General features: G+C 38.7%; 1 protein-coding gene across 2 annotated transcripts in view; it reads right to left on the bottom strand.

Annotated features, from left to right (window-relative positions):
• Window positions 1-22,262, bottom strand: part of LOC113035525 (ATP-binding cassette sub-family C member 2-like) — a 34,136-nt gene continuing 11,874 nt past the window's right edge. For both annotated transcript variants that reach the window (XM_080288118.1, XM_026191143.2), the window contains 23 exons: window positions 21,918-22,172; window positions 21,195-21,260; window positions 20,888-21,025; window positions 20,661-20,807; window positions 20,497-20,581; window positions 20,313-20,379; window positions 19,864-19,990; window positions 18,931-19,107; window positions 18,553-18,720; window positions 16,796-16,979; window positions 16,045-16,180; window positions 15,852-15,954; window positions 15,547-15,766; window positions 9,366-9,520; window positions 7,149-7,304; window positions 6,845-7,044; window positions 6,612-6,738; window positions 6,394-6,495; window positions 5,408-5,551; window positions 2,801-2,959; window positions 2,548-2,714; window positions 2,137-2,331; window positions 1-1,110 (listed from right to left, as the gene is read on the bottom strand). In XM_080288118.1, the coding sequence (XP_080144244.1) occupies window positions 981-1,110; window positions 2,137-2,331; window positions 2,548-2,714; window positions 2,801-2,959; window positions 5,408-5,551; window positions 6,394-6,495; window positions 6,612-6,738; window positions 6,845-7,044; window positions 7,149-7,304; window positions 9,366-9,520; window positions 15,547-15,766; window positions 15,852-15,954; window positions 16,045-16,180; window positions 16,796-16,979; window positions 18,553-18,720; window positions 18,931-19,107; window positions 19,864-19,990; window positions 20,313-20,379; window positions 20,497-20,581; window positions 20,661-20,807; window positions 20,888-21,025; window positions 21,195-21,260; window positions 21,918-22,172 (3,408 nt within the window). In that variant the 3' untranslated portion in view covers window positions 1-980. The remainder of the gene's footprint in view (window positions 1,111-2,136; window positions 2,332-2,547; window positions 2,715-2,800; window positions 2,960-5,407; window positions 5,552-6,393; window positions 6,496-6,611; window positions 6,739-6,844; window positions 7,045-7,148; window positions 7,305-9,365; window positions 9,521-15,546; window positions 15,767-15,851; window positions 15,955-16,044; window positions 16,181-16,795; window positions 16,980-18,552; window positions 18,721-18,930; window positions 19,108-19,863; window positions 19,991-20,312; window positions 20,380-20,496; window positions 20,582-20,660; window positions 20,808-20,887; window positions 21,026-21,194; window positions 21,261-21,917; window positions 22,173-22,262) is intronic.

Here is a 22,262-nt window from a genome sequence, read left to right as displayed (position 1 = left end):
CATGATTTCAGAAAGAAATTTTATTTTTTACACAAAATGCGTTACATTTACAATATGGTTTTCCTATGTTGTTCCCTATAGATACGACACATATGTCAGTTTTGCTGCGAGATCGATCAACTTTAGACCAGACAACAAACGACGGAGGCTCCGGAAAAGTGCTATCAAACAATGAGTTTATTAACAGCCCGGAGAAAACATCAACATATGTCTTCTGACCAAAATACATGTTGTGGATACTTATAAAGCAGTGGGGTACACGCCCCCCCATGGCGTCAATGACAGATTAGAATAGGTTCCAGACCTTAGTCACAGTTAATCGTACATCTTGTACATCTTTTAATAGCTATAAGCAGACATAGAACTTCTCTTTTCTATAACACCTTCCATACAAGGTAATAATCTTAAGCCCTCAGGGTCTCTGAGGCTAATTATTGACTCTGCTCATCTGTTACCAAGTAGAATAAAATGCAACAGGTTTGCAACAAGAAGCTGGAAACATTGGGGCCTCTGCTCAGGCCTATTCCTAGATTATATGTATTATATGTACTGTAAGCATGCATTGCAGTTATCCTTCTATGTTCTAGTTTCCCTCAGCATGTATCACCTGGACAGTCACGCCAGTGAAGCTTAAGACCCTTAATGAACTGAACATCAACTCTAACCAAGCACATTCATGCATTGTGTATAAAATGAACTCAACCTGTAAAAATAGAAAGGTTAATGTGATGACAAACATATTCAATGCAATTTTTATAAACCCTGCAGGAAATATTACCGATAAATGATACTGTAAAACATGTTATTAATACATTCTTCATAAGGCAGATTATATGGTAGCAATAAAAGAATCTCTGAATCCCAACAGTTTCTTTACATAAAAGTAAAATCAGGTCTTCACAATGAAACCTACAAATAAAACACATACACAGAAAATTGTGGCCCTAAATCTTCCCTAAAAAAAACAGTATAAGTAGAGATTATAAATTTGTGTTGCTTTCTAATGTTATCCCAGCATCTTTTGCCATGGCGTAGAAATGACCTTCCTTTTCAAGCAGGTTGCTCGGCGAATCAAATTCCACTACTTTTCCAGCATCAAGCACCATTACCCTGTTGGAAAGACACACAGGATTTAATAGTAGCCCACTGAGAAATGTCCATACTGTGTGGCTTTGGCAGCCCCAGCTCAAAAGTGAAAACTGATGTGTAAATATTTGTGCTGTCTCTGTGAACAGTTAACTCAGGGGAGATACAACAGACACCGGAGGGAAAGGGTACGCTCATTATTCTAAGGAATCAAAGTTTAAAGGGTTACACAAATAGTGCTGCCTTTTATTACAAGGTTGAGGTCAGGGCCAATCTGTTGTACTGCTAGTTGTTCACTTTTATAATGTCCTGCTAAACTGGCAGAACTATCTAGCATATACCCATTTAAAGATTCATTGAATCCAAGTGAAGTTACTAGTGATGTAACTTCACTTGATGTAACGCCAAAGTATAAACCAAAACAGAACAGAAATGGAAAGCAAAATAATCTAAGTAATGAAAAGAACACACAGAAGACCTACAAATGCACAGTATCAGATAGTCAGCTCAACATCTTAGCCAAAATAAAGTAACTTACAGTAAAGTAAGTTTAGGTTCAAGTCCAAGTGTTAAAACTACTAATGGAAAACAGAGTCAGTACCCCTTGGTCTAGATCATTTGGTCAAATATTACTCTCATGTATGATTAGGGGTGGGTTTAAAAAATTGATTTCCCAATTCAAATCGATTTTAATTTGAATAATGTGATATCGATTCAGTAAATCCTGAAATCTGTTTTTTAATATAAATGTATTTTCCAGAAACACCAGCTTAAAACTTACCAAACTATTTCAGCAATCGCCATACAGCTAAACTAGGGTAAATGGATACCACGAAAAGATGTAAACACAAAGCAAGATCCAACGGCACGTACATGTACATGCTGTTGGGTGCTGAAAGCCGATATCTCATAGATTCTGAAACTACATGTTTTGTCAATCTCCGACCAAAATTCACTGAACCAGCAGCAAAACAAGACCAAATTTAAGCTTCATGTCAGAAAAACATCGTCATGAATTCCAAAAATGTTAAGGGAAAAGGTATAACTCACCTAGAGCTGTCCATGATACTGTGCAGGCGGTGGGCGATGGTAAGGACTGTGCAGTCTGAGAACTCTTTGCGGATGGTGTTCTGAATCAGGTTGTCTGTCTCCAGGTCAACAGCTGCTGTGGCTTCATCCAGAATTAGGATACGTGACTTTCTCAGGAGAGCTCGGGCCAGACACAGCAGCTGCCTCTGCCCAACACTGGAAAGATTGTATTAAAGTATTGATATCTTAAGAGGGTTTTTGTAGCGCAAAAGAAAAAAGTAAACCACAAATGACACTCATGTGTTCAAATACAATTAGGGTTTATGTAAGTTTTGCAGAACATTACATAAGGTTTAGAATAACGAACTGTACAAAACTTATACTTATATATAACTTATACCCAGAGGCCGTATTGTTAATTTTATTACCCACCTGAGGTTTTCTCCTCCCTCTGCCACTTTATGCTGTAATCCTTCCTGCAGCCCTGATACATAGCTCTTTAGATGAGAGAGCTCCAGCACTCTCCAAATCTCCTCATCGCTGAACTTGTCAAATGGATCCAGGTTCATCCTCAGTGACCCCGAGAACAAAACGGGATCCTGTGCACACGGGATTACAAATATCAGTGTACTTTTAGAAATATCAAACTCTTTGACAAGGTTATTGTTTATATTTATGTGTATACCTGTGGTATAATTGTGAGTCTGTGTCTCAGGTCGTGCAGGCCTATTGTAGCGATATCTACATCATCAATGAGGATGCGACCTTCAGCAGCTTCAATAATTCTAAACAGGCAGTTGGTAAGACTTGATTTCCCAGCTCCTGTGCGACCAACAATACCGATCTGAATGCAGTGAGAGAAAACACATAAGATCAAAATAACAGCTGGCACATATTTGAAGAAAAAAAAAAATCTACACATTTTTCTTTCTGGATATAAATTGTATTTAACAGTATAGCAATAAATAATGCAATAATAAGCAAATATACTCAGTCTGTACTTAGTTTGTAAAAGATCTTAGACATTTCAGTAATGTTACAGAAAGAAGCAACATTTTTCAGAGGTAGCAGATATTTTACAGTGCTTATAGTCATCACTGCTATTGACAGTAATTCCGTGATATATGTTATTGCAATGCAGACAGTCTTTACTCAGTTTTACTTTGACACCAATATTTCAACGTTGTCAGTGTTTGAGCTTACTCCAATCCATTGGGGACTCTGTTGTCCTATTGGGAGACTTCAGTGCACACGTGGGGAACAACAGGGGGACCTGGAGGGGCGTGACTGGGAGGAACAGCCTCCCGGATCTGAACCCGAGCGGTGTTTTGTTGTTGGACTTCTGTGCAAACCAGTGCATGTAGCACCAGGATGCTTTAGGCCACAGGTTGATGATTGATTTTGTAATTGTATTACCAGTCCTGTGGCCATATGTTCTGGACACTCAGATAAAGAGAGGGGCTGAGCTGTCAGCTGATCACCATCTGATGGTGAGTTGGATCAGGTGGCGGAGGAGGATGCTGGACAGGCCTGGTGCACCTAAATGTATACTTAGGGTGTGCTGAGAATTGCTTAGCAGAGGCCCCAGTCTGCGAGATCTTCAACGCACACCAAACAACTTCTTGGTGGCAGAGCCCCTGGGGTGGATGAGGTATGCCCTGAGTTCCTGAAGGCTCTAGATATTGTAGGGCTGTCCTGGTTGACACACCTCTACAGTGTTGCGTGGACATCAGGGGCGGTACCTCTGGATTGATAGATGATTCCCATTTTTAAGAAGGGGGACCGGAGGGTTTATTTCAGTTATGGGGGATCACACTCCTCAGCCTCCCCGGGAAAGTCTATGCCAGGGTGCTGGAAAGAAGGGTCTGTCTGTTAGTCGAACCTCGGATACAGGAGGAACCATGTGGTTTTCGTCCTGGTTGTTGAACACAGGACCAGCTCTTTATCCTCTCAAGGATACTTGAGTGTGCGTGGGAGTTTGCCCAACCAGTCTACATGTGTTTTGTGGACGCGGAGAAGGCATTCGACCGTGTCCCTTGGAGTGTCCTGTGCTCCAGGAGTATGAGATCCTTGGCCCATTGCTACGGGCCATTCAATCCTTATACAACCATTGCAAGAGCTTGGCCGCATAGCCGGCAATGTCAGGCTCGTTCTTGTTTGGTGATGGGCTCTGCCAGGGCTGCTCTTCTGTTCATAAATTTTATGGATAGAATTTCTAGGCGCAGCCAAGTGATGGAAGGCTTTCACTTGGGTGGTCTCAGAATCTCATCTCTGCTTTTTGCAGATGATGTGGTTCTGTTGGCTTCATCGGGTAATGGCCTCCAGCTCGCACTGGAACAGTTTGCAGCCGAGTGTGAAGCGGTGGGAATGAAAATCAGCACCTCCAAATCTGAGGCCATGGTCCTCAGCAAGAAAGCAAAGACCCAGGAAACCATGGAGAGATTATATCTCTTGGCTGGCCTGGAAATGCCTTGGTGTTCCCCTGGATAAGCTAGAGGAGGTGACTAGGTAGAGGGAGGTCTGGGCTTCTCTGCTTAGGCTGCTGGCCCCGCGAATCGGTCCTGGATAAGCACAAGAAGATGGATGGATGGATGGATGGATGGATGGATGGATGGATGTATTGATAGCAATGCTGAATATTCCGGCCTAGCAAATAAAAAAGTTTGGGAACAACTGCCCATAAACTAGTTACATGTTTACATATCACAGCTGATTATAATATACAGTAATACACATAATGTATAAATTAAAAGAAAAACTGATAGTTCACATTATTTTACAGTTTAATTATATGTAATTACTGTCAACACAGATTGATCTGTGGCATCTTTCTTGAGTAATTGATTAATAGATTGGTCTATAAAACATAAAAAAAAAAACCCCCAAACAATAGAATGTCAATGTCTTACAGCACAAAGTCCAAATTACAAATTTCAACATAATAGCTTTTCTAAACTCAAATAAAAAATGATGTGCAGGTCTGTATCTGGAAGCTACATTTTAGATACAGTTGGCCAATCTCAGCCAGCAGAAAGCTTGCACACGTTGTTAATAGTTAACCTTTTAAATTAAAAAATAGTGGTACAATTTTATATATTATGGATTTTTCAATGAGGGAGAAAAAATCTTCCCAATGATTTAATGTCCATCCAATTTTTTTCTTTTTCTTTTTTAGCAGTGCATGCTTTTGTATCTTTGGTGAATATGATATCAGATACAGTAAAACCTATAACTTTTACAGGAACTTTATACATATATGGAGACTCTCCCTCTCACGCTCACACACACACACCTTCTCAGTGCTGTTGATGTCACAAGTGATTCCATGCAGCACTAAATCCAATTCAGGTCTGTAACGGACTTTGTAGTTCTCAAAATGCACTCTTCCTGCCTCTGGCCACATCTGTGGAGGTCGAGTGTCAGTTACCCAGTCAGCCTGTAACAACAGAAAAAGAAGCAGAACGCATGTGTAATATAATACAAAAGCTATCAAATTGAGCTAAGGTAGCTCTTTTATATGTTGTGCGTTAATATTCAAACCAAGATAAATAAGAAACAAAATTATACAGACACCATACATACAGACATTACACCACTAAAATAAAGGAAAAAAGAAAACTTAAAAAGACGTCACACTTGGTAAAAAATTAAATAGCTCAAATGAAAATATGCAACTAAGATTAACAATTAAGGCCAAGTGTACATGTGCAATGTTATATTCTAAATCAGATTAAATTCAGTATGAACAGCATGATGGGATGTGCTAATCAGTGGAGCTCTGGTGCCATTATGAATAAACAACCCAACTCAAATATAACAGGTGGAGTTCAAACATGTGAACTCAAATGTTAGTGAAACATAAAATGAAATTGTTGCATCAAAATCCTGTTTGTTTGACAATTATCTGAACTATTATCGGTAGTATGTTAAGAAACAGTGGAGAAACAGCAGCTGGGAATAAAAGTATTATCACTGTACAGTGAGCAAACACGGCAGTTGATGTCGCACACAAGCGTATTAGATTCCTGTTGAACTGTTACAGTTACAATAAACTCACAGCCTGTAGAAATCTTAAAATTCATGTCCTATTTAAGAAAACAGTAGATTTTGATTTAACCAAAGTATAAATAATGTCATATGGCAGCATGGTAGTTAGCACCCACACATCCTATGGTAGCTGGGATAGGCTCCAGCACCCCCGTGACCCAAATAAGGATAGACTGAAGAGAATGGATGAATGGATAAATAATGTGTTGCTCACAAAGTATTTCTACATGCCTCGTTCTTAAGCTGAGTGTATTCGTTCACTCTCTCCACAGCTACAATATTGGTCTCCAGCGCTGAGGTCGTCATCACCAGCCAGTTGAGGGTCTGGGTTACCTGCAGAACCCCAACAGGAGAGAGGTCTGTGTTTACATTATTTCTGCATTTTATTAATATCACACATATAAACACTGATGAAATAAGGATAAATTCTGAGTGTTTTTGTGACTGACATTAAGGGCATATGATACAGATAGGCCAACCACATTACTGTCAATAGAATCTCTGGAAATGACAGCAAACAGAGCAGCAAAAAACACCACCAGGTTTCCAACAAACTCCAGACGTATGGCCAGCCATCTGTCAAGAAAACAAACCCCACAAATATGCACACAAACAAATTTTAGGGTCTCATCATTTAGCATCACATGCTTATCTGTATTTGGTACACTGTTCAATGTCTGACCTGTCAGACACGATCCGCAGATAGATACTTTTGAGGTTCTCATCTATAGTTACTTCATTGTGTTTAAGAAACCTTTCTTGATGCTTGTAGGCTCTTATCACTGACAGGCCGGACACCGTCTCACCAAAGTGAGAGTATATCGGTGAGCGAGACACCGAGTCCAGCCGACGCAGCTGTCTTGAAGCGGCAATATAAAAGCGCTGGGTGTAGAGAGACAGACAAAACAAAATCAGTTTGCATTTCATATTATAGGAAAGTTAGGTTAGCTTTTTTTTACATATCTTCTTTACCTTGTTTAGCTTACCTGTACAAAGAAATAGATCAGGGCCAGAGGAATGATAACTATGGCAAAGAAAGGAGTTGCCATGCAGATGACAAATACTGTCCCCAGTACAGACATCAGACACAGAAGGCAGGAGCGCAAGGAAGCAGGAATGGCCTCATCTATGGTAAAAATGTCCTTTGGGATAATATTTGGAGAGTTAGTATTTATTAAAGTCACAGGACAATTTTATTTATAGTGCACATGTAAAAACATAAAAAGTACATAATTAGCAAAATTATAAGTGTAAATAATACTAGAAGAATGAAGTCTATTATAAAAGCTAAAGTCAGGATATTGGAGAAAATGTCAATGATAAGTCATGGATGTTTATCAGTGACTAAACACTTTTAAAGTTTTGAGTTATTCCAAAGATTATAGCTGAGTCAAAGAATATAGTCTTACAGCCACTCTAAAGACTTAATAATTTAATAATTAATTATTAGTCCATTAAGACCCTTTGGCTGTTATAAGTAGGATTTGAGGATACAAGAGAAATTAGCTCCTTCTTCCCTTTTTCCACAAGTGGCTGAATTTAGTAGCAGCAGCAAGCAGAGACAACAGCACTACAACCATATTACTGCATTACAGCAAATTGTTTTGATTTGCTACTGTGTAAATAAAATAAAATTGATCAGTATATTGATTTCATATGTTGTGTTTATACACCACTCTGCATTTAATTATTAATTATTATTAATCTCTGGCTCTCTTCCGCATTATGTCTTTGACTCGTCTCCCTTCTTTCACCCCCAAACAGACGGCGTCTCTGAGTCTAGTTCTGCCAGAAGTTTCTTCCTGTTAAAAGGACGTTTTTCATTCCAACTGTCACCAAGTACTGACTCATAGGGAGTCATCTGATTGTTTTTCTCGATTGTGGTAAGATCTTTACTATTACAATATAATGTACCTTTAGTGACTGTTACTGTGTGTCAGCACTAGATAAATGAAATTTAACTGAACTGTATACTTGAGGAGGCAATTGGGAAGAAAGCCTCTTTAAAGAAAGACTTAAAGAACGAACAGTTTCTTTACATTTCCAAGCTACAGATTTTGCATAGGTGCATGGACTCCATTAGAGGTTTGATGGTTGATAACTTTCTTCGACTTAATGAGGTGAAAACTGAAGTCCTTGTTTGTGCTCCTAAAAAAATTTGTACCTAGGGTTATGGAAAACTCAGGGTCACGTTCTACATTTGCCAAACCTTTTATCAGGAACCTTGGTGTAACTTTTGACTCAGATCTGACTTTGGACATTCATGCTAAATCTCTGGTCCACTCCTGATTTTATCACTTGAGAAATATTGCTAAGCTGAGTCCCATTGTATCACACTCAGAACTGGAAACTGTCATACATGCATTTGTTTCATCTTGTTTGGAGTACTGTAATTCTTTGTTCACTTGTCTATGGAAAGCTTCTTTGGAGCATCTGTAAGTTGTTCAGAACGCTGCTGTAAAGCTTCTGACCAAGACTTCTAAGTTCTCCCGTGCCACATGCCTGCTGAACCAGCTGCACTGGCTCCCTATTAAATTCACTTTAAGATTAAGATTATGACTCTGACGTTCAGGGCCCTGCATGGAAAAGCACCAACATATATCAGTGATCTTTTACATCTATACATGCTCAGAAGGTCCCTGAGGTCATGTGATAGGGCTTGCTGGTTGTCCATTATACGAGGCTGAAAACAAAGGGCGACAGAGCTTTAGTAACTGTGGCCCCCAGACTGTGGAACTCTCTTCCTTTGAACTTGAGATCTGTGGACTCAGTGGTCTCTTTTTAAAAAAAACAGCTAAAAACTCATCTTTCTAAACTTGCTTGATTTTTGTTTTTATGTTTTAGCTTCTCTGTGAAGCACTTTGTGATATTTATCTTGAAAGATGCTATACAAATAAAATTATACTTACTTTTACTTTACTTTAACAATTTTAAGAATATTTAGGGTTGTATTCAAACATTTAAGCTAAAGTGGGAAAAAATAAATAATACAAGTAGATATACAACTTGCAGCAAACACAAATAAAAGCTTTTTTTAATGTTAAATTTAATGTTTAGTTTTTTAATTTTTAGCACTGTTATTTTAGAAATGACATTAAAAACTAGTTATACTTTGTATTTGTAATCATACAAGCCACAAGAAGATAAAATAAATATTAAAATTCATGAAAAGAATCCTTAAAAAGTGAACTACAAGACCCTACCTTTGCAAAGCGGTTGATCACTCTTCCAATAGGTGTAGTGTCAAAGAAAACCATAGGAACTCGCAGGATGTTGTTAAGAAGTCGTGAATGCAGGATACGAGATGCATCAATGGAAGCATTGGCTAGGAGCAGTGTGCCAAAGAACACAAAGAGGCCTGCAATAAAAACAAGAACGTTTCTAAATAATAGAACTACATTTTTAACAAAGACAAATCCACTGTGGACAGAACCTTGAACTTACAGTAACACTCGGGTGTGCTTTTCCCTGCCTACTGATATAGAATGGCTGTTATTATTATTACAAAATAATAATAGGGCAATAATGACAGAAGAAATTGTATTTAACTTTTTTCATATTCAATTCTTATTTTTATGGGGAAAAAATAGTTCAATCAGCAATATATGCTCTGCATGTAAAGCTGAGTTCAAGCTGAACCAAGGTCCAAATTGACAGTCTTGATTCTTTGTCCTTAATTTACAATATAAAGCAGCTGGAATAAAACATATACAGTGGGGCAAAAAAGTATTTAGTCAGCCACCGATTGTGCAAGTTCCCCCACTTAAAATGATGACAGAGGTCAGTAATTTGCACCAGAGGTACACTTCAACTGTGAGAGACAGAATGTGGAAAAAAAAAAATCCATGAATTCACATGGTAGGATTTGTAAAGAATTTATTCGTAAATCAGGGTGGAAAATAAGTATTTGGTCACCTCAAACAAGGAAAATCTCTGGCTCTCACAGACCTGTAACGTCTTTTGTTAGAAGCTTTTCTGTCCCCCACTCGTTACCTGTATGAATGGCACCTGTTTGAACTCATCTGTATAAAAGACACCTGTCCACAGCCTCAAACAGTCAGACTCCAAACTCCGCCATGGCCAAGACCAAAGAGCTTTCGAAGGACACCAGGAAAAGTATTGTAGACCTGCACCAGACTGGGAAGAGTGAATCTACAATAGGCAAGCAGCTTGGTGTGAAAAAATCAACTGTGGGAGCAATCATCAGAAAATGGAAGACATACAAGACCACTGATAATCTCCCTCGATCTGGGGCTCCACGCAAGATCTCATCCCGTGGGGTCAAAATGATCATGAGAACGGTGAGCAAAGATCCCAGAACCACACGGGGGGGACCTGGTGAATGACCTGCAGAGAGCTGGGACCAAAGTAACAAAGGTCACCATCAATAACACACTACAACGGCAGGGAATCAAATCCCGCAGTGCCAGACGTGTTCCGCTGCTGAAGCCAGTGCATGTCCAGGCCCGTCTGAAGTTTGCCAGAGAGCACATGGATGATACAGCAGAGGATTGGGAGAATGTCATGTGGTCAGATGAAACCAAAGTAGAACTTTTTGGTATAAACTCAACTCGTCGTGTTTGGAGGAAGAAGAATACTGAGTTGCATCCCAAGAACACCATACCTACTGTGAAGCATGGGGGTGGAAACATCATGCTATGGGGCTGTTTTTCTGCCAAGGGGACAGGACGACTGATCCGTGTTAAGGACAGAATGAATGGGGCCATGTATCGTGAGATTTTGAGCCAAAACCTCCTTCCATCAGTGAGAACTTTGAAGATGAAACGAGGCTGGGTCTTCCAACATGACAATGATCCAAAACACACCGCCCGGGCAACAAAGGAGTGGCTCCATAAGAAGCATTTGAAAGTCCTGGAGTGGCCTAGCCAGTCTCCAGACCTCAACCCCATAGAAAATCTGTGGCGGGAGTTGAAAGTCCGTGTTGCTCGGCGACAGCCCCAAAACATCACTGCTCTCGAGAAGATCTGCATGGAGGAATGGGCCAAAATACCAGCTACTGTGTGTGCAAACCTGGTAAAGACCTATAGTAAACGTTTGACCTCTGTTATTGCCAACAAAGGTTATGTTACAAAGTATTGAGTTGTATTTTTGTTATTGACCAAATACTTATTTTCCACCCTGATTTACGAATAAATTCTTTACAAATCCTACCATGTGGATTCATGGATTTTTTTTTTTCACATTCTGTCTCTCACAGTTGAAGTGTACCACTGGTGCAAATTACTGACCTCTGTCATCATTTTAGGTGGGGGAACTTGCACAATCGGTGGCTGACTAAATACTTTTTTGCCCCACTGTAACTCTGACATATAATTTGTCCCCAGTTTACAACATGATAGTGCTGGTTGCTCTATTTCATTGTTATCCATGGCAGCATTGACAATTCAATGATAATTTCAATAACTTCCTGGGGTATATTGATATCAACTGTTCTTCCATTAGATTTCTATTTATATTAAAATATGCTGCATGTCAAATGTACACAGTTTTTTTTTAATATCATATGAAAAGAAAAAAACACTTTTGAAAGGTGTAAATAAAATACTGTTAAAGAACAAATAAATAACAAATGTTTTCCCTCCCTTTGTTGTACTCTGTATTTTTTCACTCATCTCGTCCCTCTCCCTTTATTTATTTTCCATTTAAATAAAATAACTGTTGGTGATAAACTCAGTCTCAGGCTGCTCTTAATGTTGCAGTGAGTAAGATAACTTGAGCCTTTATATTTAGTAATAGTGAGTTAAAAAATTACTGTAATTAATCATCTTTACTTCCTGGATGTTTGGCTCCTAGTTGTACAACACTTCCACTTTCCACATGACATCATCATCATACTGATGTCATTGCTCTAGTTTAATTATCTTTCTACCCACCTTCTTCAAGCATATCTTTCTACTATCTCCCCTAAGTATCCACAAGTATCACATGTGGAGTTCCCCAAGGTTCCATCTTGGGACCCCCTCTGTTTAACATTTACATGCTCCCACTGGCACAGATGATGAAGAACAACAAAATAAACTATCACAGCTATGCAGATGACACACAAATATATATCACAATGTCACCAGGAGACAGAGGCCCTGTACAGGCTCTTGGTAAATGCATTGAGGAAATTAATGACTGGTTGTGCCACAATTTTCTCCAGCTAAACAAAAACAAAACTGAAGTAATAGTCTTTGGTGCCAAAGAAAAACGATTACAGGTCACCAGAGAACTTCAATCTATACATCTAAAAACCACAAACCAGGAGAGAAATTTGGGTGTAGTAATGGATGCAGACCAAAACTTAGAAAAACACATTAAGACAATAACAAAATCATGGTCCCTAAGGACCCCAAAGCGCTTTACATATCCAGTCATCCACCCATTCACACACTGGTGATGGCAAGCTACATTGTAGCCACAGCCACCCTGGGGCGCACTGACAGAGGCGAGGCTGCCGGACACTGGCGCCACCAGGCCCTCTGACCACCACCACTAGGCAACGGGTGAAGTGTCTTGCCCAAGGACACAACGATCGAGACTGTCCAAGCCGGGGCTCGAACCGGCAACCTTCCAATTACAAGGCGAACTCCCAACTCTTGAGCCACGATCGCCCAAGAATATTTCAAGGATAAAAGATCTGTCTCAACAGGACCTGGAAAAACTAGTCCATGCATTCATTTTTAGTAGGCTTGATTACTGTAACAGCATCTTTACAGGTCTGCCTAAAAAAATCAGTCAGACAACTACAGCTCATTCAGAACTCTGTTGCTCGAGTCCTCACTAAGACCAAAAAAGTGGACCACATCAGTCCAGCTCTGAGGTCTTTACACCAGCTGCCTGTCCGTCAGAGGATAGACTTTAAAGTTCTGATGCTGGTCTATAAAGCTCTGAATAGTTTAGGACCAAAATACATCAGTGACCTCCTGACCCAGTATGAACCTTCCAGATCCCTCATCTGGATCCGGTCTTTTATCAGTTCCCAGAGTCAGAACCAGACACGGAGAAGCTGCATTCAGCTTTTATGCTCCATATATCTGGAACAAACTCCCAGAAAGCCTCAGATCAGCTGAAACACTCAGTTTATTTAAATCCAGGTTGAAGACTCACCTATTCTCAGCTGCATTTGAATAAAACACCAAATCCACACTTTTAAAGCTTAAATTTCAAAACTTACATTTTAACTAGAGATGGCACGATACCACTTTTTAATGTCCGATACCGATTCCGATATCATAAATTTGGATATCTGCCGATACCGATATGAATCCGATATAGCGTATTTTGTAATCAATAAAACTGTTTTTTTATAAATATATTGCTGCATTTTGTATAAGTTCATACTCAAGTTTTAAAAAACAAGAGATTGAAGCTATTCTGTTATACCTGTATGCAAAAAATGCACTCCATTTTATAGTTCAGCAACACTGATCAATCTAATAAATTTAAACCTACACCATCCTCCCTATTCTGGTATTTTAAAGAGTACTTAGTGGATATATTAAGCAACCTAACTAATAGGGTTGCCAACTCCCAGCAAAAATATTAGGGAACCACCCCCCGCCCTTAATCGATGTAATCAACTTTAATTTAATGCAAGTGTAAAACAAATGCACAGAAATCAATTATTTTTCTTCAATATTTAAATAGATTCAACATCTTGCTTCAACAGAATTGCAGACTGCACAGATGGTACCTTTCCAAAGGAAAAAGTACTATAGCTTACTAGGGTGTATATTAGACTTATTAGTTACTATATACAATAATGGATTTCTATACATTTAATCAGATGACCACTTTTGTTGTAAGATTCAGATAATTATTTATTCAAAGTTTTTAAATGACATAACAAAGAAAAGTATTTCTTTGTGCCCCCCTCTCCCTGTTAGTGCCCTCCCTGGCCCCTGACAAAGCTTTGCTAGACCCGCCCCTGCACAGTTACCAGCTGTCAGCTACTTAGAAAAGGATCTTGGTGTTATTTGTCTCTCAGAAACAGTTCATAACTTCCCTTCAACTCATTCATGTCACCTAAAAGGTAAACCTGTTTCTCCATCACCTGCTCGGCTCTGATGATTCAGTAAGGACATCTCCTGGATTCATCTTCATGTTTCCCTCTCGCCACATATCCAAACAGATATCATGACCAGCAGCTTTTACAGCTGTGGCCCCAGCAAACCTCAGCTGATACTAGAAAGTAATGTTAAATACATTCTAACAACAGCTTTTCACGCTTAAACGTGCCGCTGGTCTCCTCTTTCTAGCGCAGTGGGCGATAAACAAACAAGAAAGACGGGACTTGCGGCAGAAAAGCCGATCAGCTGATGATTGATCAGTTTCATGTTTGAAGTAATAACAGGAGAGGAAGGGGGAGGGAATGAGAGAAGTAGATGCAACTGCGCAGCAAAGACAGAATAACTCCAGCTTTGTGTCTATTTTTTAATTCTAGCTGAAGTATGGGACAAATCGCTTCCTTTTCACCTCAATATGGAACTCCGATGGCCAGTCCAGCTGTGGCTCAATATATCAGTTGTTAAGCTTAACGTGGAAATACTATGCAAACATTCAGGGATGAACTTACACACTTGCTTTACTTCTCTGGGATAGTTTTCGCCGAGATGAAATGCCGCAGTTAGGAAGCACGTACGAGGCTCCAAATGCTCCAACAGACCGCCAAACAGCCGCTCTATCACGTGACACATACTGCTCCGATGCGCCGATCTGGGTTACGCCAAGTAGCGCGTTTTGTGAGGTGATTTTGTGATACTTCGGATCGGATTACATTTTTTATTTCTCTCCGATATCCGATCCAGTAATTTAGGTCCGTATCGGACCGATACCGATACGTAATATCGGATCGGTCCATCTCTAATTTTAACTACTGATTTTATCTACTGTTTTTTTTTTAAATAAATTTTAAATCATGCTTTTTTTTTTCTTTTCTTTTTTTTTATTACCTTGTTGTTGAATTGTGCTATATAAATAAACTTGCCTTGTCTTGCCTAATTCCTATTATTGCTGGAAATCCATTTTGCTAAGATGGGCCAACAGAGTTTAATCATTAAATAGCTTAACTGAATTCTGTATATCAATAAATTCCTCATAATTGTCTCTACTTATTAACCTAAAAAGTTATAGGTGCCTATGCACTTTGCAGCATGGGTCCCTGTGACAAAGGACCTAACGCACACAGTGCACAAGTCCTCTAGTACAATAAAAAGACTGGAAGTTTAGGTTATCTATATAGCGCTCTAAAAATGAGTGGATCCTAAATAACAGGGTACAGAATTTTCCTTACTTTAAGACATAAAGTTGCTTAATGTTAACTTACATGAACCTGAAAATATTTGCAAATAAAAAAAAGGAACAACGAACGTCTGTTACCCTGAGCCACTCCAAGAGCTCCGAACACTCCCACCCTTGTGTCCCTCTTCCAGGAAGGGTATGTCATGTTGTAGTACTCCACAGAATCACTGGTCCAGTCACTCAACCACAGATTTTGACCGGTGAAAGCAGCGGTCTGGATGAAGTAAATCAGGAAAACCATGGCAGAATATCCCCAGCCCATGGCTCGCAGGTACTGCAGGAACACTGCAAGCTTCACCTGGAAATCAGCACGAGACGGCACTCAGGAAACAGGCTATCATTTGTTGTAATCTTGCACTAGTTGTACAAAAACATTTTGTTACCTGTCCTATTTCCATAGTTTCCTTCTCTATAAGTTTCTGGCCTTTCTGTGGTTCATCAGCATTTGCAGATTTTGTAAGGGAATTATTTCTTCTTAATCTGACACTAAAAATGAAAAAAAAAAAAATGAAATGGACATTCTGCTAAAGATGGTATTTGAAACAAGCTGTTTCCCTGGTTTCATCTATAACTTGCCTGCCATTGCGCTGGCTGCGGCGGATGCTGTTTTCTTGCTCCAGTGTAAGAGAAACAGTGTCCTCCGAAGCACCGTCAGGTTGGGCATTGTCTCCGCCTGGGAAGAGCTCAATGTCTTCTGCATCCTGGCCCTCACCTAAATGAACAATATACATGGTGTTTTACAAATATGGCAGTAATTTATGGTGTCTTGGGTCAATATGTGAACAACATCAACACAAAGTATTCATAAAAGATGACAAAAAGAAATTTAATTCATTCATATTAGTGGTATCCTGAGACTATTACCAATGCTATTATGTTCCCTTTCAGACCGTGCAATATTACCCAACAGTACCTTATTGAATATTTGTTTAATCCCCCTCATCATACGCTGCTACTCCCTTTATTCTATTGCACAATACTATGTCACTTTCTAGAATTGCCTGCACAGATAGTTAAGTTATTTATTTTCCAGGATATAGTTATATATATTACTTTGTTAGAGTTATTTGATACTATGCCTTTCACTATCCTACTGTATATTACTGTATACTACTATTCTTATTGTATATATTGTAAATCTTATTCATCTGTTCCTCTGTCTCTCCTGCTGCTTTGAGCATGTACATGACAAAAGAATTTCCCTCGGGATAAATAAAGTTATTCTTATTCTTATATAATTTTAGCATCGGTTTTGGGTTTACATCTAACAAAACATGTAATGTGTGCAGATTATGTTGCTAATATACTAAGAAAAGGTTGTAATCACCTGTTTCTGAATTTCTCTGATTCCTCTGCTCAGTGGCATATGTGTCGAGAAACTTAGAAAAAGTTCCTCCACTGGCACGAAGGTTTTCATAGGATCCAACTTCAGAAATGACTCCATTCTCCAAAACCACTATTTCATCCACGTATGGCAGGAAGCTTATGCCATGAGTCACCAGGATACGAGTCTGTATGGTCAGAGATATATGAGACTCAAGTGCATTCACCAATCTAATAAATGAAAATATTAATATTTATAAAGTATATAAACACATCTACTGTATATCTCCCAGCCTGACTTTAAAACCAGTATAAATTCACTATCAGATGAGAAGTGTTGCAAAAGCAGTAATAAAGCATATTAATTAAATTTAAAGCAGGCGCTAATAAAGTTCAAATGAGATAGTAATTAATAATAGAGTAAAGATATCCAAAGTTTAATGATTTTTAATAGACAATTATTAGAAGAATTAAATATAAATTCAACAATAACAAAAATACTGAACTGACAGGATTTACAAAAACATTGTAATTATTAAAGAAAAAGAAAGAAAAATGAAAAATTATTAAGTTGTATTTATCAAAAAGAGAATATAATTCAGTTCACAGACTGACTTGACAATAATTAGTTTAATCATTTAAAAATCATTTATAAAGCCATGTTTCCTAGTGTTTTGGGTTTAATTTCTATTTCCAGATTATTGGTTATTTGTGGTTTTGTTCTCTTGATGTTATTTGTTATTCTGGTTTCTAGTTTAAGTCACTGTCTTCCTTGTGTTCCATGTGCCATGTTCCTTCAGTCTGTCTCTCCATGTCAAGTCCGCATCTTTGTGAATTGTCTCTTAGTTCCTGTTTTATTTTGATAGTCCCAGTCCTATGTGTCTAGTTTTGCTTCTCCTTGTCTTGTTATGTATAATGAACCCCAGCTGTGTCTCCCTCCTGTTTCTCATTCCCTGACTGCTCCTGTGTTTTCTCCTTCTTTTTACTGGTCTGTCTGTGTTCCTCCGTGCTGTTTTCTCTGCTTGTTGGTCTTTGTGTTACCTCCCAAAGGTTTCCCTTTAGGTTCTGCACATGCCATCACCACTTCTGTTTGTATTGTCATTGTGTAAATAAAGCTCACTCTCATTTAAGTCAGTGCCTGCATTTTGGGTCGTATCTCACCTCCACATGGCTTGCCTTGCTAGCCGTGACATTTTCTAACTTGTCAAAGGAGCTTGCAAAGAAAAGCGTCTGGACTTCTTTAAGTTGCTTGAAGACGTTTCACCTCTCATCCGAGAAGCTTCTTCAGTTCTAAGGTCAAATGGTGGAGAGTCCCAGATATAAACCTAGTGGGAGTATCCCCCCACAGAGGGACAAAAGGACCCCCTGATGATCCTCTAATCCCCTGCAAGCTCCTTTGACTACGATGACCTGGATGACTGAGAACCTTCACAGACACATTTTCTAACTTGTAATTCTATTTCCAAGTGGCTTTCATTCCTAACCTTTCATTATTAGCTATTCAGTTATCCTGGTCATTTAGTGATATTTAGCCTATTGTAACCTCTACATAATGCTCTGGTCCTGGGTAAAATGAGGTAAAATACTACAAATTAGACACCATGTTTTCTATGCAAGTAACAGCTGGAATATCCTGGGCAGATAGTATTTCATGTCAAGATTCATCAGAAGAAATTAAATGAGAAATGGGAAAGTTTTTTTTTTTCCTTTTTCCTCCCTTTTTTCCTGTAAAATAATTATCAAATGTTTTTAAGCACAAACCTTGTCTTTAAGTAATCCATTGGGTCCAATTACATTTTCAAAAAGATGCTTTCCTACATGGGAGTCCACAGCAGACAAAGGGTCATCTAATAGATAGATATCAGCCTGACTGTAGACTGCTCTGGCTAAGCTCACACGCTGCTTTTGACCCCCTGAGAGATTGATACCCTGAAAAGAGAAGAAAGGAGGGGAAAAGAGACACACTCTTTTAGCCTTTCCTTTATAATCAGAAGAGCTCTTCTGTTTTGTTACTTTTTTGTCATGTATTTAAGAAACAAATATTTTACATGTGTTTACAATAAAGACCATACACAGTATTTGCATAGAGGAAAAATATTTGTGTAACAAAAAACCTGAACCGTTCAAAGTGTTACTCACTTTCTCTCCAATCTCAGTGAGGTCTCCTCCAGGCAGCAGCTCAAGGTCTGGGGCAAGAGCACAGGCCTCTATGACCTTTTTGAAGTTCTCTTCCTCATGTGGAGATCCAAACAAGATATTATCCTTCAAAGTAGCATTTTGGATCCAGGCTTGCTGTGGCACAAAAGCAAGAGAACCCTGGAAAGAAATAGACTATTACTCATGTCTTATCATAAAAAACTGGCATTCACAAAATTTCATCCAGACCAAACACTACCATGCTAGATGGGAAAAAAAATCAATTCTTTTACTAGAAATGTTAGAAAACTCCACTGAACTTAGTTTATTCTGTGAGTAAAATGATTTGAGTTATTCCCTTTTCAATATGGATAAAACTGTTCTTTGAACAGGTGGCTTGCCCAGTGGATTTAGCATTGTTTTACATTGTCTTTCTAAAAAAAATGATCACACCAAGCTGGAGTAAAGACACTTATGTAATAAAAAGACAAAAAAGAAACTGGAATTTAATTTTATGAATTAGAAACCTTGCTGAGCAAAAATTCTTATTCTTCTTTTGGCTAATTTTTTTAAGGGTTGCCACAGCAAATCCTCTGTCTCAATTTCACAAAAACTGTGCTAAAATGCCTCAATTTGTAGAAAAATATACTTCTTTATTCTGCTGTGTCTGAATTAATCTCCACCAATGCTGATGAGTTTAGACCAGATTATCAATACTGCCTTGAACGAATTAGGCTTTTGCTGTTGCTTCTATATCTTTGCTTTGTTAGCTAAAGCCTTTAATGTTTATTATTGCATACTTAAAAAAAAAAATTGTAATGTGATTGTTAAAGTCTTCTATGCTTTATTGTTTATTTTATGTGTTTGTTTTTGTTTTATTTTGCATGTTTTTTTTTAACACACACTGATAAATACAAACGGGGAAAAAGCCATTACCCCAATGTTGATAAAACCTTTGGTACTGTGCATCTCTCCAAGGAGGGCTGACATAAGAGACGACTTTCCTGACCCAACAGCTCCCACTACGGCAACCAACCGACCAGGCTCAATGTCCAAATTCACACTGGACACACATAATAAATATGGTCATTACTGTAAAAACAGTAGGAAAAATACAACTGTGTTTCATAAATGTGTGGAACATAGTGTACCATTTGGATAAAAAAAGCACGCAGTGATTTGCAAATCATTTAAACCCTACGTTTAATTTAAACTAGGACACAGATGATGTTTCATATGTTGAAAACGAAAATTTGTGTGAACTTTTAAACATATCCTGAGTTTGAATTTAGCCAGACAGGAAAAACTTTTAAAAAGTGCCTGAAGCAACAGCTCACAGTTAATTAAGTTAACTAGTAACTTTTTGATGACCAACACAGACATACTCTTTCAGCAGAGGCTTTGCATCTTTTTCCCAAGCAAAGGAACCATCACATATGCTCACAGCAGTATCTAAAAAATGAACACAGACCAAGACAGAGCTTAACAGATGATCCGCACACATAAAAACTGTGACTAAGCTTCAATCTTCAGCTGTAGAACAAGTGCAAATTCTAATGGTGAACATACTGAAACTGGGGTCTTGGCGCACAATGTCACTGTCGATGTCTTCCCCTGCCAGAAACTTCTCCAGGCGCTTCTTAGACACTGCTGTCTGAAAATTCAAAGAACAGGTTAAGTTTGATGTTATCACAGGCTTGATACATGTGCGTGATGTAGCTCTGTTCACTTACTTGTACAATGGAAGCAATGAGCATGGGCAGCATGGCAAGAGGAGCTCGGAGGATGTTGAAGAGAGAGATGGAAGTAAAAGCTCTCTCAGCAGTTAACACATTATCGTTGCTCACACTAACAAATATTGCAAACGTGGCCAGAGAAACCTGCAAGCACAGTCAGTTTAAGAAAAAAGTTTGTTTACCATTTGATTCTAGTCTCTGCGAAGCTCTCTGACAGAACTCACCAGAGCTGGAATGCAGCATGAGGTAAGAATGGAGAAGGAGTGTAGGTAGGCAGACTTCTTCATGACTTTTAGTTCTTCCCCTCTAATGTCTTCCACCTGCTTCTGGAAGGATGGCTCCCAAGCATACAGCTTCAGAATCTGGTGGGAGACAAAAGAAAAAGACAGTGAGGAGGCAGTGAGGCAGAAGGAACGGTGCGGCAGCAGAGCACTTATTGTTGAAGTTACTGCAGTTTCTTGAAGCATCAATGTCTTACATGTAAGGAAGGCATCTACATACACCATGAATACACTGAATAAGGGAGCTCACCTTGATCCCATTTAGAATTTCATTCATGATTTTCATTCTCTTATCTTTAAAGTTCATGTTCTCTATCTGAAAAGAGACACAATGTAGCTCATGTTAAACAGGCAATAAGACAATACTTAAAGTGTTTTGAACAGCAATTTATTCTGTGTAATTCATTTGAAAAAACAAAACAAAACAACTTTTTCACCAGCAAGAATCGCATGTTGAAAGTTACAGTGATCACTTTCTTCACATTATAATTAATATAATTAAACTCCAAAGAAATTTTTGGTCAGTTTATAGAAGGGAGACTGGTCTATGAGAGCAAATCTGTATGTTGACTGTGAGACACGTGGCTGAGCCTGCATGCTGCGTCACTCAATTGTCTATCTACTTTTGAGCCTCTGAAAGAGGGGGACTGTATCAAAATCTATTAAACAGTCAATGCAATAATTTAGTTAAACATCTTGAATAAAACTTATTAAATTTATTGTGTGAACTATTTACAGCACTGTAAATAAACGCACTGTTCATCATAAAGAGTCCAGCGTTTGGGTCCTCATTCCTCACATCCCGACGGCCTGCCACGCAGACCATGACATAAACAATCAATCCAATACTGTAGTTAAACATTTTGAATAAAAAATTACAATTTGCAGTTTAATCTCATCCTGATTATTTGATTTAGAATCTCGCACAGAGGTTTACAGAAGCAAAGAAGATTTGGCTAGTATTTCCCCTGACCTGGAGTTTTCTGGCCTTGGTTGCTAGCACTGCATTGGTTGGAATTATTAACACCATGACTCCCAGTCCTGCCAACACAGAAGGTCCTAACTCCAGCCACAGGAAAACAATGGATATGATGATCTGCAGAGGGCAGGACCACAGCAGGTGGATAAAGTTGGTCACATCATTGAAGCGCTGGGCATCTGCTGACATCAGGTTCACCATTTCCCCTACTGTTGACTCCTTACGAGTGTCATTGGACACCACTAATGCCTTAGAAAAGGGATAAAAAGGGCTTATTAATTAGAAAGTGGGGTGAAAATTAAGTAAGAGAAGCATATAAGTGATATTTTTTCTTACTCT

Source organism: Astatotilapia calliptera, chromosome 13, assembly GCF_964374335.1.
Source record: "Astatotilapia calliptera chromosome 13, fAstCal68.1, whole genome shotgun sequence".
NCBI lineage: Eukaryota > Metazoa > Chordata > Actinopteri > Cichliformes > Cichlidae > Astatotilapia > Astatotilapia calliptera.
This window is presented reverse-complemented; position numbering and strand designations above follow the sequence as displayed.